Source organism: Syngnathus typhle, linkage group LG1, assembly GCF_033458585.1.
Source record: "Syngnathus typhle isolate RoL2023-S1 ecotype Sweden linkage group LG1, RoL_Styp_1.0, whole genome shotgun sequence".
Taxonomy (NCBI): domain Eukaryota; kingdom Metazoa; phylum Chordata; class Actinopteri; order Syngnathiformes; family Syngnathidae; genus Syngnathus; species Syngnathus typhle.
The window spans coordinates 28593951-28611759 of NC_083738.1; the positions used below are offsets into that span (position 1 = coordinate 28593951).

Below are 17809 nucleotides of genomic sequence, written 5' to 3' on the forward strand. Positions count from 1 at the left end.
TGTGATGCTCTCGGGCAGGTCCGTCCAAAACTTGAACTCCTTGAAGTCCTCCTGCCCCAGGTCTTTCAGCGTTTTCAACAGCAGGCCCTTGATTTTCTTATCCAGAGCCATCGTTCGCACATGGACCTGAACGCAAAGGGATCACTTGAAGCAGTCCGAAAATAGCGTTGAGCTGACAAGACCACGCTCCCCCAGCCAGCAGCCGCAGCTCAGATCCCGCCCTCCCAAGATCTCATGGACGAGCTGAGGGCACGCACCGCTCTCTTTTCAAAATGGATCTTGCGTGTGATCAATTGGAAAGAGTCTTTGCGGTGCAATTATCCTAAGCCGGTTCGTTCGCAAAGGAGACAAGAGTTCTTCTGTTTACTGGGAGCTTAGCTTCCTTTTACATCACAGCCATACCGTCGAACTGGTAGAACTGGTGAGCCAAACGAAACTGTTTGTTCCGGGATTTTGTTGGACTGCCTCAACCATAATTCATGTACATGCCATTCCATTTCACTTTCCTACGAAGTAGACTGGGCTGGCCGTTCTGGAGCCCAGCAGTCATCGGGCAGCAGATGGGGAATAAGTAAGTAATAGGGGTGTAAATGGCGGGTTTTGTCACGATACGATATCATACCAATACAAAGAACCACGATACGATTTTTGGCCGATATCTTAAAGCCTGCTGCGATTCATTCACGATACATCACGATATAGTGCTCTACGATCGATACATATATATATTTTTTTTAAATAAAAAATATAGAACAATCTCCTGATTTATAACAATTCATACGCAAAATCAACAAGGTACTGCAAACTCTTTATTTAGGAAATGACAAGAGTATTGCCGTATACAAAGTGCTTATTTTAACACTGAACTTTGATGTCGTGTTTTTTCTTTAAATGTGCGGCTCCCTGAATATTTGATCACCGCATGGCAGGATTGACAAACTGCACGTGTCTTGTCCGTTGAGCCATCTTTTCTCTGGAATCCAAAGTGCTTCCAAACGAATGACTTAAAGCCTAGAGGGGAGCCAATTTCCTCGTCTTTTTGGACACGAGCCAGAGCACCAGCCCAGGAGCCGCGTACTAGTTGTCGCCTCCCCTTCCTTTCACGTGCCTGCTCTGCTCACAACGCAACACGCCGCTCACTGCTCCCGGAAAGAGGAAGCAAGCAACAATGGACTGGATTTCAAAATAAAGTCGCGTCTAATGTCCGAGGTCAAAAAGGGGCGATATAGATCGATGTTTACGTTTAGCATTGATGCCAATAAATCGTAGAGCATTATATTGATTAATCGATGTGTATCGATGAATCGTTACACCCCTAGTAAGTAAGTAAGTAAATAAATATGAACGAATGAATAAATGAATAAACGGCCAAAAACTCACAAATGTCAGTGCACATAAGTTTTTGTCATTGTCCACGTTTTGTTCGGCCAATAACTGCTACTGCTACCCATGCAGACACCATGTCATTTGTATCATCGTACACTAATGAAGAAAAAACAGGTCTATCTCGTCACCCTAGTAGGTTTACAAAACATACACATCAAATACAAAAGTCAACCATCCATCCATCCATACGTACCACTTTGGCCTGCGGGTGATCAAACTTGACTCGAACGACTTCAGTTCTCCGCGCGGTAACTCGTACGAGGTCAGGCTTAATTCTATCTATCACGTTGATTGATATCCCATAGCAATTCTTCAGGGCGTGCCCTCGAAGTTAGACTTCGGCGGCTCCTGGGCTGGTGCTATGGCTCGTGTCCAAAAAGACGAGGAAATTGGCTCCCCTTTAGGCTTCAAGTCATTCTTTGGAAGCACTTTGGATTCCAAAGAAAAGATGGCTCAACGGACAAGACACGTGCAGTTTGTCAATCCTGCCATGCGGTGATCAAATATTCAGGGAGCACAAATCTCGCCGCACATTTAAAGAAAAAAACACGACATCAAAGTTCAGTGTTGAAATAAGCACTTTGTATACTACAATACTCTTGTCATTTCCTAAATAAAGAGTTTGCAGTACCTTGTTGATTTTGCGTGTGAATTGTTATAAATCAGGAGATTGTTCGATATTTTTTATTTAAAAATAAATAAATAAATAAAAATATCGATCGTGGAGCACTATATCGCGATGTATCGTGAATGAATCGCAGCTTGCTTTAAGATATCGGCAAATATCGTATCGTAGTTCTTTGTATCGATATGATATCGTATCGTGACAAAACCCGCCATTTACACCCCTAATGTTTACGTTTAGCATCGATGCCAAAAAATCGTAGAGCCTTATATCGATTAATCGATGTGTATCGATTAATCGATGTGTATCGATGAATCGTTACACCCCTAGTAAGTAAGTAAGTAAGTAAGTAAATAAATACTACATATGAACGAATGAATAAATGAATAAATAAATACAGTATAAATGAATAAACGGCCAAAAACTCACAAATGTCAGGGCACCTAAGTTTTTGTCATTGTACACGTTTTGTTCGGCCAATAACTGCTACTGCTACCCATGCAGACACCATGTCATTTGTATCATCGTACACTAATGAAGAAAAAACAGGTCTATCTCGTCACCCTAGTAGGTTTACAAAACATACACATCAAATACAAAAGTCAACCATCCATCCATCCATACGTACCACTTTGGCCTGCGAGTGATCAAACTTGACTTGAACGACTTCAGTTCTCCGCGCGGTAACTCGTACGAGGTCAGGCTTAATTCTATCTATCACGTTGATTGATATCCCATAGCAATTCTTCAGGGCGTGCCCTCGAAGTTAGACTTCGGCGGCTCCTGGGCTGGTGCTATGGCTCGTGTCCAAAAAGACGAGGAAATTGGCTCCACTTTAGGCTTCAAGTCATTCTTTGGAAGCACTTTGGATTCCAAAGAAAAGATGACTTAATGGACAAGACACGTGCAGTTTGTCAATCCTGCCATGCGGTGATCAAATCTTCAGGGAGCACAAATCTCGCCGCACATTTAAAGAAAAAACACCACATCAAAGTTCAGTGTTAAAATAAGCACTTTGTATACTACAATACTCTTGTCATTTCCTAAATAAAGAGTTTGCAGTACCTTGTTGATTTTGCGTATGAATTGTTAAAAATCAGGAGATTGTTCTATATTTTTTATTTTAAAAAAATATATATACGTATCGATCGTAGAGCACTATCTATAGTGATGTATCGTGAATGAATCACAGCAGGGTTTAAGATATCGGCAAATATCGTATCGTGGTTCTTTGTATCGGTATGATATCGTATCGTGACAAAACCCGCCATTTACACCCCTAATCTTCATCCATAAGCACATCGGTCTTTCCTTGTTAAAACACACAAAGAAACAAACAAAAACATGGTAAGTGGTGAGAACAAAGTTTGCATCGTCAGGGATCATGAATAAATTGATGATGTCACAGCCCAAAGCTCACATCATTCCGTACAAAATGACAAAACTGAAAGAATGACGACCGGATGAGGTGCGACAGAATATTTCAAACGCGTTGGGAAAATGAGTATTTCTTCAAAGAAATCAACAGAAAGTGTGTCTGTTTGATTTGTAATGAAGATGTTGCTGTGATGAAAGAGTATAATGTCCGCGCATTTACTCCCGGGAGCCGTGTCAGAAAGCTCGGTGCACACTCACAAGTGCGTGTGCGTACTCAGTAGTAAGTAGTAATTTCATCTATCAGTGCCGAATTTCGAGTGTCGGCTGTGACGTCAATATTCTCGTAATTCGCGCGCTGAGTTTTCAGATACAGTTTTACGCTAATGCCACCCACAAACCTTCCCCTGGAATCCTTCCATTAAAATGAGTGGGCCGAAGAAAAGAAAGGTGCACACTGAGTGCCGAATGTTAAAAAAGAGTGGACAATTTGGCTCGACCTAGTAGGTGTGTGAGAAGACGTTCAGCCACATGAACGTCAACAAAGCCCGTCGCAGATCTAGGTTAATGGACCGACACCTCCGCTCTATCCTAAGAATTACCACAACAAATTTTACTCCAGACTATGACGCACTAGCAAAGAAGGGAAACCAACCATACTATTGATTCCTTTATTTCGATGTATTCTTTCACTGATTCTTCAAGATGATGAATTTGGTCAGAATGTTTGCCGTTGGATGTGATTTCGCCTCATTAGATAAACATATTTCATAAATCTGACCTGTAGGCGCTGAAGTGATGGAAAATGTTATTCATCATAACAGTGTCGTATTTAATAAGAATCACTGATAGTAGTTTTTTGGTGAAATATGTTTTTAATGCTGTTAATAAATGCATTTGTTTTCAAAAAGCTTTTTTGTAATAATCATGCTTTAGTATCTACTAAAAGTAAAAACCTTTTATGAAATGACCTTTACATGTCATTTATATTACTTCACACAAACACTACATCCATCTGCTCCTGGTTCGGCCCCCCGGTCAAAATTTAGAACCCAATTCGGCCCGCAAGTCAAAAAGTTTGCCCACCCCTGCCTTACACGTATGGATATTATCCGTATTTTCTTCCGAAGCAATTCTGTCTTTCGTGACTAAGGCGCCTCGATATTGAACCTCTCCTTGAACCTGCGTCTCGTGTAATGAGCTGATACATTGGTCCTTCAGTGGTAACAATTCACATTTCTTTCAATTTAACTGGAGTCCCGACGCTTTTGAAAAAGTACCGTCATTTTCGGACTATAAGTCGCGTTTTTTTTCATAGTTTGGGTGGGGGGGGGGGCGACTTATAATAAGGAGCGACTTATATGTTTTTTTTTCAAAACTTAAAAAAAAAAAAGTGGAACCGCGATGTAGCTGCTGTAGATTACTGTAATTTGAATTTCAAGTGCCGTCAGCGTGGCGCGGCGGTTGTTTACAAAAAGGACAAAGATTGATGACGGGATGACGAAGATGACGAAGGGCCCCACGTACTACCGGCATCATCAGCGGCTTTGTTTCTAAGTGACACAGAGGACGAAGAGTTTGAAGGATTTAAGGATTTGGATTGACACAAAAGGTTTGAAAAACTATTATGGCTTTTACGCACGCCCGGTCCTACTCTACGGAGCTCTCTTTCACCTCCGTGGATTGAAGTCGGGGGCCGGCGCTCGGCCGGGTGGCTGTCCGGGGACGGTGGATGGGGCTCGGTCATGGCTTTTACGCACGCCCGGTCCTATTCTATGGATCTCTCTTCCACCTCGGTGGCTGGAAGTCCACGCCGCCGCACGCCTGGAAGTTTGTTTTGTTAAATAAAGAGCCGTTTACCAAACCCACGTCTTTCCTTGTCCTTTGTTAACGCTTCAATCCAGTTATATACTAGATCTGTGGAATAACGACGAGAATGACGTCAGGGCGCACGCGCGCGCGGTGTTGTTGACAAAGGACGGGGAATTTGATTGATGGATGTAATGATTTAGACTGCACAGGTGGTTTGATAATATTATTGCTTATGTAATAGTTATTTGATATCTAATTTATATATCGTTATATGGGCCTGTGGAATATTCAGCGGCGCGCACCCATTGTTGACATAAAGGACGATCGATGGATTTCATGAATTGGAGTGACACCGTTGGTTTTATGAACGTGTTATTTATGTAATAGTTATTTGAATAACTCTGAATGTTACGTCAGCCCCGTCCGTTCTCAGCTCTATGTTTGTGTTTATGTCACGTTAGCATACCTATCGTTTAGCCTGTTGCTGCTCGTTCATGTCTGTTCTTGGTGTTGCATTTTGTCAAATAAATTTCCCCCCAAAATGCGACTTATACTTCGGAGCGACTTATCTATATCTATGTTTTTTTTCACGTTATTGTGCATTTTATGGCTCATGCGACCTATATTCCGGAGCGACTTTTAGTCCGAAAAATAAAACAATCATTCAACAGAGTCAAAGGCCTTGCAAACATCGAGGAAGAGTATATAGCCGTCATCTTCCACGGGATCACCAGACGTAGTCTCTATTCAATCCAAAACAAACCTAATTTTGTTATGAATAACTCTTCCTTTGTTAAAGCCGGACTAACGATGGCCGTTCTTCCCTCTTTGAGTCTGTTTGCGATTGCTCCAGAAGAAAAAAATTCGAGTCTGTATGCTGGGCCTTAAATCATCCAACAGTCTCTTATCTTTCCCAGGCTTGGGTATCAAAGTAATTACTCCTTGCTTTTAACCATCCATCCATCCATCCATCCATCCATCCATCCATCCATCCATCCATCCATCCATCCATCCATCCATCCATCCATCCATCCATCCATCCTCTTCCGCTTATCCGGGGTCGGGTCGCGGGGGCAGCAGCTTCAGGAGGGACTCCCAGACTTCCCTCTCCCCAGCCACTTCATCTAACTCATCCCGGGGGATCCCAAGGCGTTCCCAGGCCATCTGAGAGACATAGTCTCTCCAGCGCGTCCTGGGTCGTCCCCGGGGTCTCCTACCGGTGGGACATGCCCAAAACACCTCCCCAGGGAGGCGTCCAGGAGGCATCCTGATGAGGTGCCCGAGCTACCTGATCTGGCTCCTCTCAACGAGGAGGAGTAGCGACACTACTCCGAGTCTCTCCCGGATGACCGAACTTCTCACCCTATCTCTAAGGGAGAGCCCGGACATCCTGCGGAGAAAACTCATTTCGGCCGCTTGTATCTGGGATCTCGCTCTTTCGGTCACGACCCATAGCTCGTGACCATAGGTGAGGGTAGGAGCGTAAATCGACCGGTAAATTGAGAGCTTTGCCTTTTGGCTCAGCTCTCTCTTCACCACGACGGACCGGTACAGAGTCCGCATTACTGCTGATGCTGCACCGATCCGCCTGTCGATCTCACGCTCCATCCTCCCCTCACTCGTGAACAAGACCCCAAGATCAAAAGTCAAAGTCAAAGTCAAAGTCAGCTTTATTGTCAATCTCTCCACATGTCACAACACACAAAGAGACCGAAATGACGTTTTTCTCTATCCCACGGTGACGAGACACATAACACGATAGACATACAAGTACGCCACACAATATAAAAACAAGAAGGCAGAAATTCAAACAATCAATAGTAAGAGTGATGAATAAATAATAAATAAACAGATAACACAATAAATAACGGAGCCAGCAAGCATAGCGCAAAAGTAAAAAACATCATAAACAAAAAGGCACAAACAATAAATAATAAGAGTCATAATAAATAATAAATAATAAGAGCCAGTGTGCATTCAGACAGTTCAGACAGTAAAAGTACAGGACGCTACGCAGAACGGGGGAGCGAGTTCAGGATCCTAACAGCCTGGAGTATGAAGCTGTTCGAGAGTCTGGTGGTGCGGGAGCGCAGGCTTCTGTACCTCCTCCCAGAGGGCAGAAGTTCGAACAAAGAGTGAGCGGGGTGACTCGCATCACTCACAATCGTGGTCGCCTTGCGGGTGAGATGGGAGGTGTAAATGTCCTTCAAGGAGGGGAGCGAAGCACCAACAATCTTACCAGCAGTGTCCACTGTGCGCTGCAGGGCCTTCAAGTTGTAGTCAGTGCAGCCGCCACCCCAAACAGCAATACAGCTGGAGAGGACGCTCTCAATGGTGCCGTGGTAAAATGCAGTCATGACGGCCGGAGGAGCGCTCGCTCGCCTGAGTTGACTCCTCCACTTGGGGCAGGATCTCATCCCCGATCCGGAGAAGGCATTCCACCCTTTTCCGATCGAGGACCATGGACTCGGATTTGGAGGTGCTGACCCTCATCCCAACCGCTTCGCACTCGGCTGCAAACCGCTCCAGTGAGAGCTGGAGATCACAGCCTGAAGAAGCTAACAGCACCACGTCGTCTGCAAAAAGCAGAGACGCGATGCTGAGGTCCCCAAACCGGACACCCTCAACGCCTCGGCTGCGCCTAGAAATTCTGTCCATAAAAATTATGAACAGAATCGGTGACAAAGGGCAGCCTTGGCGGAGTCCAACCCTCACTGGGAACGAATCCGACTTACTGCCGGAAATGCGGACCAAACCTCTGGCATCGGTGATACAGGGACCGAACCGCCCTTATCAGTTGGCTCGGTACCCCGTACTCCCGAAGCACCCCCCACAGAACCTCCCGAGGGACACGGTCGAACGCCTTCTCCAAGTCCACAAAACACGTGGACTGGTTGGGCGAACTTCCATGCACCCTCGAGGATCCTGCTGAGGGTGAAGAGCTGGTCCACTGTTCCACGGCCAGGACGAAAGCCACACTGTTCCTCCTGAATCCGAGGTTCGACCTCCCGACGGACCCTCCTCTCCAGCACCCCTGAATAGACCTTACCAGGGAGGCTGAGGAGTGTAATTCCCCTGTAATGGGAACACACCCTCCGGTCCCCTTTCTTAAAGAGGGGAACCACCACCCCAGTCTGCCAATCCAGAGGCACTGTCCCCGATGTCCACACGATGTTGTAGAGACGCGTCAGCCATGACAGCCCCACAACATCCAGAGCCCTTAAGAAATCCGGGCGGATCTCATCCACCCCTGGGGCCTTGCCACCGAGGAGTTTTTTAACTACCTCAGTGACTTCGACCCCAGAGATTGGAGAGTCCGCCTCAGAGTCCCCAGGCCCTGCTTCCACAATGGAAGGCGTGTAGGTGGAATTGAGGAGGTCTTCGAAGTATTCTCCCCACCGACACACGACGTCCCGAGTCGAGGTCAGCAGCACACCATCGCCACTGTAAACAGTGTTGACGTTGCACTGCTACCCCTCCTGAGACGCCGGATGGTGGACCAGAATTTCCTTGAAGCCGTCCGGAAGTCATTCTCCATGGCCTCGCCAAACTCCTCCCACGCCCGAGTTTTTGCCTCAGCAACCGCCGAAGCCGCGTTCCGCTTGGCCATCCGGTACCTGTCAGCTGCCTCCGGAGTCCCGCAGGCCAAAACGGCCCGATAGGACTCCTTCAGCTTGACGGCATCCCTTACCGCCGGTGTCCACCAGCGGGTTCGGGGATTGTCGCCACGACAGGCACCAATGACCTTACGGCCACAGCTCCGGTCGGCCGCCTCAACAATGGAGGCGCGGAACAAGGTCCACTCGGACTCAATGTCCCCCACCTCCCCCGGGACGTGGGAAAAGCTCTGCCGGAGGTGGGAGTCGAAGCTCTTCCTGACAGGGGATTCCGCCAGACGTTCCCAGCAGACCCTCACAGAGCGTTTGGGTCTGCCAGGTCGGACCGGCATCTTCCCCCACCATCGGAGCCAACCCACTACCAGGTGGTGATCAATTGACAGCTCCGCCCCTCTCTTCGCCCGAGTGTCCAAAACATGCGGACGCAAATCCGATGACACGACTACAAAGTCGATCATTGAACTGCGGCCTAGGGTGTCCTGGTGCCAAGTGCACACATGGACACCCTTATGTTTGAACATGATGTTCGTTATAGAAAACCCGTGTCGAGCACAGAAGTCCAATAATAGAACACCGCTCGGGTTCAGATCGGGGGGGCCGTTCCTCCCAATCACGCCCTTCCAGGTCTCACTGGCATTGCCTACCTGAGCATTGAAGTCACCCAGTAGAACGATGGAGTCCCCAGAAGGAGCGCTCTCCAGCACTTCCTCCAGGGACTCCAAGAAGGGTGGGTACTCTGAGCTGCCGTTTGGTGCATAGACACAAACAACAGTCAGGACCCGTCCCCCCACCCGAAGGCGGAGGGAGGCTACCCTCTCGTTCACCGGGGTGAACCCCAATGTGCAGGCGCCCAGCCGGGGGGCAATAAGTATAACCACACCTGCTTGACGCCTCTCACCGTGGGCAACTCCAGAGTGGAAGAGAGTCCAGCCCCTCTCGAGAGGGCTTGTACCGGAACCCAAACTGTGCGTGGAAGCAAGTCCGACTATATCTAGTCGGAACTTTTCTGCCTCGCACACCAGCTCGGGCTCCTTCCCAGGCAGAGAGGTGACATTCCATGTCCCAAGAGCCAGCTTCTGCAGCCGGGGATCAGACCGCCAAGGTCCCTGCCTTTGGCCGCCGCCCAGCTTGCACTGCACCCGACCCCTTTGGCCCCTCCCACAGGTGGTGAGCCCATGGGAAGGAGGACCCACATTTCCTTTTCGGGCTGTGCCCGGCCGGGCCCCATGGGCGAAGGCCTGGCCACCAGACGCTCGCCTTCGAGCCCCGCCTCCAGGCCTGGCTCCAGAGGGGGGCCCCGGTGACCCGCGTCCGGGCGAGGGAAATCTGTGTCCATATATATTATTCATCATAAGGGGCTTTTTGAGCCGTGCTTTGTCTGGCCCCTCACCTAGGACCCGTTTGCCATGGGTGACCCTACCAGGGGCATGAAGCCCCAGACAACATGGCTCCTAGGATCATAGGGGCACGCAAACCCCTCCACCACGATAAGGTGACGACTCACGGAGGGGTCCTTGCTTCATTGTTGTTATGAATTGTTTTCTAGCAATACAATCCCGTAAAGCTTCAAATCGTAATCCATGAATGGAAGGGGACTATTATTTCATGTTCTAATGATAACATATGCACTTAGTATATGCTTGAATATACACTTACTGATACACAAACAATGTATGTATGTATGTATGTATGTATGTACGAATGTATGTTAAAAAAAAACAAGTTTGCGGATTATCACATATCGTGGATGCTCTTGGAACCAATTATCCGCGATAAAAGAGGGATTACTGTATCTCACTTCTATTTGCCGTTGCCGCAAACTAGGTAGAAACCGACGTAAAATGTCCGCGGTACATACATGAGAAAACTTCACGTCGCTGCACTAAACACAAAATACGGCATAAAACGCACAACAAATGACGTAGAGGTGTACACTCCATCGTAACATAATAATGAGAGTTCATAGTTCATTCTACAACTTGTATTTATATTTCGTGGCGGTTCAGTCATCAAAGTGCATTCAAAAACAAGTCAATTGAAGGCATGATGATTGCAATTATTATTTGCATCAACATTCACCATTGGTCGGCGTTTGGTGCCAGCAGGTCAAATGATGCGAGGAAGTGGAGGGTCAAGGGTCAAGGCCCGCCCACCACGAGTGTGGATGGCAGGAGAGTGTCAGGAGCACACGTCTGTGTTGGACTTCACGTCTTATTTGTGAAATGTGGAAATATTTATGCCTTATCATCGCTCGGAGAATCAAGCAACTAACGCAGTGCTTCTCAAATAGTGGGGCGCGCCCTTCCTGGGGGGGCGCGTGTGACCCTGGGGAACAGGCTTTTTTTTTGGCAGTACTAGAATAAAGTGTAATTGCGTGTTTACTACAGCAGGGGGCAGTGGCGCTCTCATTAATACTTCTGTCACGTTTGCGACAGTGCAACATTTTACGACTTACAAGACAAGTTAGGATAGTCACGGTGGGGAGGGGGGGCGCGAACAGTTTTCTTCTTGCTAGGGGGGGGCGTAACAGAAAATAATTGAGAAGCACTGAACTAACGTGAAGGACAGGCTTTGCCGTTTCCTTTTGGACAGCGGGCGTCCTCAGCCAAACGCTCCAGGGGAAATGCATCCTTTGCGAGCTTCTGCATGCATCCACATCCATCCATCCATCCATTCGTGCTCAGAACTCTCCCCAAGGATCCAAGGCTGCCGTCAATGGCGTCACATGTATCATGCAAGGCTGCCGTCAATGGCGTCGTCACATCAGGCCTCCTAGACAAAACATAAGAGAGATCTAACCAAGCATTCAGCGTTTGAGGAAAAACACCAAGCATGCATTGAACACTTACTTCATTCAGGCAATATGGCCCAAAACATTTGTGATGTCAAAGTGCACACCATGAAGTTAGTATTAAAACATTTCCTTTGATTGATTTCATGTGTGCTTCTCTACTTTATTCATGATTCAAGAGATTCAAGATTCAAGAGTTTTTTATTCGCCATGTTTATTCAATCTGATGTAAGCAAATCTAGTTTTGGAGCTAGGCGCGAGCGAATTTTTGGAAGCCATTTTCTTCAACGACACCTTGGAAGATGTTTGGAACCTACCACTCGATCTTCAGACTGCAGCGAGAATCCATTTGGACCTCCTCCAAGGCCCGCTTTCCTTGCTCTCCGATGTGATTGCGCCACAGGTTCAGCTGTTGGAGGTGGGAGGGGTTGGACCGGAGAGCCTTGGCCAGTGAGACGCATCCTCGAGTGCTGATCTCGCACTCCATGAGCCTGAGAAGACAAGAGGGCGGCTGACACAAGCCCAAGGTTCTTGGACCGGCTTGAGGAGAGCCTTACCGGAGAACTTGCAAAGTGCACTGCGGCTTTGCCAGTCCGGCGGCGAGCGCCTCCAGCCCGTCGTCACACAAGTCGTTGAAGCCGAGATCCAGCTCCCTCAGGCTGCCGGGCGAGCTTAGAACGGAGGCCAGCGCCTCGCAGCTTTTCTTGCTCAGCTTGCAGTTCCAGAGCCTGAGAAGACAAGAGGGCAGCCGGCTGACACAAGCCCAAGGTTCTTGGGCCGGCTCGAGGGGAGCCTTACCTGAGAAATTGCAAGGTGCACTGTGGCTTTGCCAGTCCGGCGACGAGCGCCTCCAGCCCGTCGTCACACAAGTCGTTGAAGCCGAGATCCAGCTCCCTCAGGCTGCCGGGCGAGCTTAGAACGGAGGCCAGCGCCTTGCAGCTTTTCTTGCTCAGCTGGCATTTCTGGAGCCTGAGAAGACAGGAGGGCGGCTGACACAGGCCCAAGGTTCTTGGGCCGGCTGGCCTTCTGCCGCTCGAGGGGAGCCTTACACGAGAACTTGCAAGGTGCACTGCGGCTTTGCCAGTCCAGCGGCGAGCGCCTCCAGCCCGTCGTCACTCAAGTCGTTACAGCCAAGTTCCAGCTCCCTCAGGCTGCCGGGTGAGCTTAGAATGGAGGCCAGCGCCTCACAGCTTTTCTTGCTCAGCTTGCAGTTCCAGAGCCTGAGAAGACAAGAGGGCGGCCGGCTGACACAAGCCCAAGGTTCTTGGGCCGGCTCCAGGAGAGCCTTACCTGAGAACTTGCAAGGTGCACTGCGGCTTTGCCAGTCCGGCGGCGAGCGCCTCCAGCCCGTGGTCGTGCAAGTTGTTCTCGCTGAGATCCAGATGGCTCAGGGTGCGGGACGAGCTTAGAACGGAGGCCAGCGCCTCGCAGCTTTTCTTGCTCAGCTTGCACCTCTGGAGCCTGAGAAGACAAGAGGGTTTGGGCTGCTGACATGTGCGCGGCCGGTTCAGCGTGCTGGCTCGACGGCACCTACACTGATTTTTGAGAAGCCTTGACCACCGGCAGAAGCACCAGGAGCCCCTTCTCGGACGGAGCGTATTTCGGGAGATGGAAGCAGCTCATGGCTTTGTCGGAAGCCCGTAAGAAGAAGAGCAGTGCCGACCACATGGCCGGAGGAAGGTCCTCCGTGGACAATTTCCCCCCTTTTAGGTATTGTTGGATCTGCTCCAGCAGGGTCTCGTCCTTCAGCTCCTTCAGGCAGTAGAACAAGTTGATGTTCTCCTCGGGAGAATTCTGGTCGATCCGTCGCTTGATCAAGCGGACCGTTTCTGCCTTGCTGTGTCTGTAGTTCTTGGGAACCTTCAGCAGCTCACCCAGGAGATCCTGGTTGCACTGCAAGGAGAGGCCCAGCAGGAAGCGGAGGAACAAGTCCAGGTTTCCCTCACTCTTGGAGGCTTTGCGGATGGCCGCCTCGTGTACCCGAGTGAGCTGCTTCCGCTTCCAAAGCAACAGGAGGCCTTTCCGCGTCCACCTGGAATTGTCCAGCACGTTCTTGTTGTCCTGGAACAAGCTCATCATCACGTGGAGCGCGGCCAGATATTCCTGGACGGTCAGGTGGATGAACTGAAACATCTTGCCTTGTTGGTATTTCTTGAGCGGGGGTACCTCCTTGAAGACCACGGTGAAGACTCCCGAGTGTTTTGCGCCCTGCAGGTCATCCAAGCCGCTTTCCCGCAAGTCACTCTCGTAGAAGATCTGTTGCTTTTTCATCAGGTGGTGAAAAGCCAGCTTGGCCAGCGCTTTGACGTAGTCCGTGCTCTTCTGGCTGTCTCGCTCCTTGGACTTGTCCAGGTGATAGAGCAGGAACTCTGTGTACATCTCGGTCAGGGTTTCGGGCAGCTCCTTTCCGGCATCCCGACAGTCTTGGAGAACGGTGGCGATGAGCCAGCAGAAGATGGGCAAGTGGCACATGATGAAAATGGTGCGGGACTTCTGGATGTGCTTGATGACGTCCTCCTCGGCGGGGAACCTCTTCCTGAAGTAGTCCAGCCTCTGGGAGTCGCTGAAGCCTTTCACCTCGGTTCTGCCGTCCACCAGGCGCGGCGGGATGTCGTGGGCCGCCTGGGGCCGCGTGGTGATCCAAACCCGGGCGCAGGGAAGCAGGTTCCCCTTGATGAGATGCGCCAGGAGCAGCTCCACGGGGTAGGCTAGGGTCACGTCCGGGTCCACCTTGCGCTCGTCGCTCAGGTCCAGTTTGAGGCGGGACTCGTCCAGGCCGTCCAGCACAAACAAAATCTTGATCTCGCTGGACTGGTAGTGGCGGTTGGCCGACGCTTGCAGACTGACCAAGATCTGGTCCAGCATCTTGATGGCCTTGCTCTCCCAGACAAAGAGTCGGATGAGCTCCGCCAGCGAAAAGCTTTTCCCCTCCTCCAAGTTCAACTCGCGGAAGGCCATGGGAAAGATGAAGTCTACGTCTGTGTTGGTTCTCCCGCTGGCCCAGTCCAGGACAAACTTGCGCACCAGGAAAGTCTTCCCGATGCCCGCGAAGCCCACGGTGAGCATCGTGCGAAGGGGCTCCTGGCTTTCAAAGATGTCGCACGGCTGGATGGACTCCTCCTCGGCCACGCCGCACATCTCCATTTGAAGGACCTCGTGCTGCTTGTTGGGGAGACCGGCGACGCCGCGGGTAATGTCGAGCTCGGTGTAGACGTTCTCCAGAGGCTCCTGCCGGCTGTACCCCGTGTTGCCCTCGGGAACGTGGAGGTAGATCTTCCGCAGGTTCTCTTGCAGCTCCCGCTTGTATTTGCCGATCTGCTCGTCATCCACTGAGGAGATGCTACCTGAGGGCGCAGAAGGAGATCCCGTGTCGCAAAACCGTCTTTAGACCTCAAGGAGGCAAGTGAAGGAGGCCAGAGCTGTTGCCATCATTTGTATCACCTGAGAGTTTTCAGGTAAGCTGCTTTCTGGAAATACCCCCCACCCACCAGAAGCCTCGTTCACCTTACCTGTGATTTGCGGCAGGTCGCTGCGCAGCTTCTGGGCCAGGTTGTAGTTGTTGATCTTTTCCAGAATCTCGATGGTCTTCTCCCCCACGTTTTTGCCGTGCCTGTGCATCAGCTGTGCGGCGATGGCAGTCCGGTCTGCGTTTTCTTTGACGCTCTCGGCCAGGTCCGTATAAAACTTGAACTCCTTGAAGTCCTCCTGCCCCAGGCCTTTCAGCGTTTCCAACAGCAGGCCCTTGATTGTCATATCCAGATCCATCGTTTGCGCATGAACCTGAACGCAAAGGGATCACCTTAAGCAGTCCGAAAATAGCGATGAGCTGACAAGACCACGCTCCCCCAGCCAGCCCTCCTCCCGTGCGAGTCCAGCAGCCGCAGCCGCCCTCCTAAGATCTCATGGACGAGGTGAAGGCACGCACCGCGCTCTTTCAAAAACGGATCTTGCGTTTGATCAATTGGAAAGAGTCTTTGCGGTGCAATTATCCTAAGCCGGTTTGTTCGCAAAGGAGACAAGAGTTCTTCTGTTTACTGGGAGCTTAGGTTCCTTTTACATCACAGCCATACCGTCGAACTGGTAGAACTGGTGAGACAAGCGAAACTATTTGGTCCGGAATTTTGTTAGACTGCCTCAACCATAATTCATGTACATTCCATTCCATTTCACTTTGCTACTGGGCTGGCCAATCTACAGCAAATGTTTACAAACAATGCCGAAACCAAAATGCACGCTCACGGAAGAGTTGGTTACAAAATTCCCGTGCTTTGGCCAGGGTCGCAAGGAACTATGTGAGTGAATAAATAAATATCCATCCATCCATTTTCTATACTGCTTGTCCCCACGGGGGGCGCAGGCGGGCGGGCGGGCCGTGCTGGAGCCCAGCAGTCATCGGGCAGCAGGCGGGGAATAAGTAAGTAAGTAAATAAATAAATAAATGTGAATGAATGAATAAATAAATACAAAGTAAATGAATACATAAATAAACGGCAAAACACTCACAAATGACTCATAAGTTTTTGTCATTGTACACGTTTTGTTCGGCCAATAAATGCTACTGCTACCCATGCAGACACCATGTCATTTGTATCATCGTACACTAATGAAGAAAAAACAGGTCTATCTCGTCACCCTAGTAGGTTGACAAAACATACACATCAAATACAAAAGTCAACCATCCATCCATCCATACGTACCACTTTGGCCTGCGAGTGATCAAACGAGTGGGTACTTTACTTGAACGACTTTCTATCATGCTGATTGATATCCCATAGCGATTCCTCAGGGCGTGCCCTCGAAGTTAGACTTACTTCTGCTTTTGTCTTGCAACGTCATATAATTAATTACCAGAAGGGCCGGTTTTTTGCTGTGTAATATGGCTGTAATCCGCGTGGGGGCGCACGAGCGCTCTCGAGAAAACAAACAAAAAAAATGGCCAGTTTTCTAGCTCAGTCAGTTCGTTCCAGGATGGGTGCCGTGACACATAAACGCGGCAAGGCGTCCCTCCCCGGTCTTGCCCGCGCAATCAGAGTTTTTGTGCGACAGCCAGTACGAGATTCTTTGCAAACGAACCGTTTTGATGGAACCTGCGAGAAAAAGGAAACATTCCCCAGTGTGGGAACATTTCCCCAAATCAGGTAAGTGTTCTTTTGTACGGTGCCCTATTTTGTCAAAGTTTGCATTTACGTATCGCGTTCTCTTTCAAGGTGTCCCTGATGGTTAAGATGCAGAAAGAATAAAATCGGAACCCGTTTATTGGACCGAATAACACAAAGCAACATATGTACAAGAACAAAAACATATGTATTTTGAATCACTTCACTGGTTGTTGGAATAATTTAAGTAAAGCCTTGTCATTTATTAGTTTATGGCTTTCCTTTCATCTAGGTTCTTTCTCTTTAGTGACAGGGAAGTCTTTTGATCTCTGTCAGCCATATGTAACCTTCCTGTCCTTATGTTATCTGTGTGTTTTTGTTTCTGTAAGAAGCCTTCACTAACAATGAGCAGAGCTTATTTGCATAGGCGGAATGTTCTTATTTGGTTGAAAGAAACTTCATTCCTTTTAGTTAACTGTAGGTTTGGTTCATAGATGGTTACAAGTTATCCCATATTTACTCAATGTTTGTTAAAGTGTTTAGGACAAGTCACTCATTCTTATTACGTGTTAATTTACTAAGTAGATAAAGTCTAGCCAAGGTTTAGTTGCATTGTTCCACAGGAGTTATCTGATCTCGCTCGCGGACGACTCGGCCAACAACTGGAGGAGAACAGATGGACAAACTCTGCGGGGGTCACGGGCCGACAATGAAGTGCGAATTCACACCACACTACATTCCTTAGCTAATCAGCGTTGCTACAGACACAATCTCCCCTCCCTTTAGTGTAGCAACGCCTCTGTAACCAGGGAAACCAAAACATTAAATAGAGGAGCACGTGGAGGGAGAACTCAGAATTGATGGAGATTGTAACCGAGTTTCCTCTCTCTATCGTTCTCCTCGCGAGTAAACCTGTTCTGGTTCTTTTCTCCTCTTCCTTCCAGTGTGTGGTTTAATGTCTGATAGTATTTAGACCTAACACTGGTTCTCCAGGGGATCCCGAAAGTATCTGTCAATCTATCAATTGGGCGGGCCTATCTCAGAAGACAGCTCCCACCCTGGCTCTGTCCTGTTTGACCTCGGGGAGGCGCTACAGGAACATCAGGAC

General features: G+C 49.1%; 1 protein-coding gene and 2 long non-coding RNA genes across 6 annotated transcripts in view; 2 read left to right on the forward strand and 1 right to left on the reverse strand.

Annotated features, from left to right (window-relative positions):
• The window catches only part of LOC133153157 (NACHT, LRR and PYD domains-containing protein 3-like), an 80209-nt gene extending 63756 nt beyond the window's left edge, over positions 1–16453 (reverse strand). For 2 of the 4 annotated variants that reach the window (XM_061277271.1, XM_061277262.1), the window contains exons 1-4: positions 16303–16452; positions 15115–15385; positions 13140–14949; positions 12896–13066 (exon numbers count right to left, since the gene is read on the reverse strand). In XM_061277271.1, coding sequence (XP_061133255.1) covers positions 12896–13066; positions 13140–14949; positions 15115–15370 — 2237 coding nt within the window. In that variant the 5' untranslated portion in view covers positions 15371–15385; positions 16303–16452. Of the gene's footprint in view, positions 1–10780; positions 11587–11922; positions 12097–12162; positions 12334–12403; positions 12575–12654; positions 12826–12895; positions 13067–13139; positions 14950–15114; positions 15386–16302 lie in introns of those variants that run through there. The other 2 variants (XM_061277254.1, XM_061277246.1) reach the window with 2 other exon arrangements.
• LOC133153779 (uncharacterized) lies at positions 111–4644 on the forward strand. Its single transcript, XR_009714385.1, has 2 exons — positions 111–571; positions 930–4644. It is a non-coding gene; the product is annotated as an uncharacterized LOC133153779 (long non-coding RNA).
• Positions 16454–16457: 4 nt separating the features above from the next.
• LOC133153775 (uncharacterized) lies at positions 16458–17616 on the forward strand. The gene is made up of 2 exons (XR_009714384.1): positions 16458–16743; positions 16813–17616. It is a non-coding gene; the product is annotated as an uncharacterized LOC133153775 (long non-coding RNA).
• Positions 17617–17809: the final 193 nt, after the last annotated feature.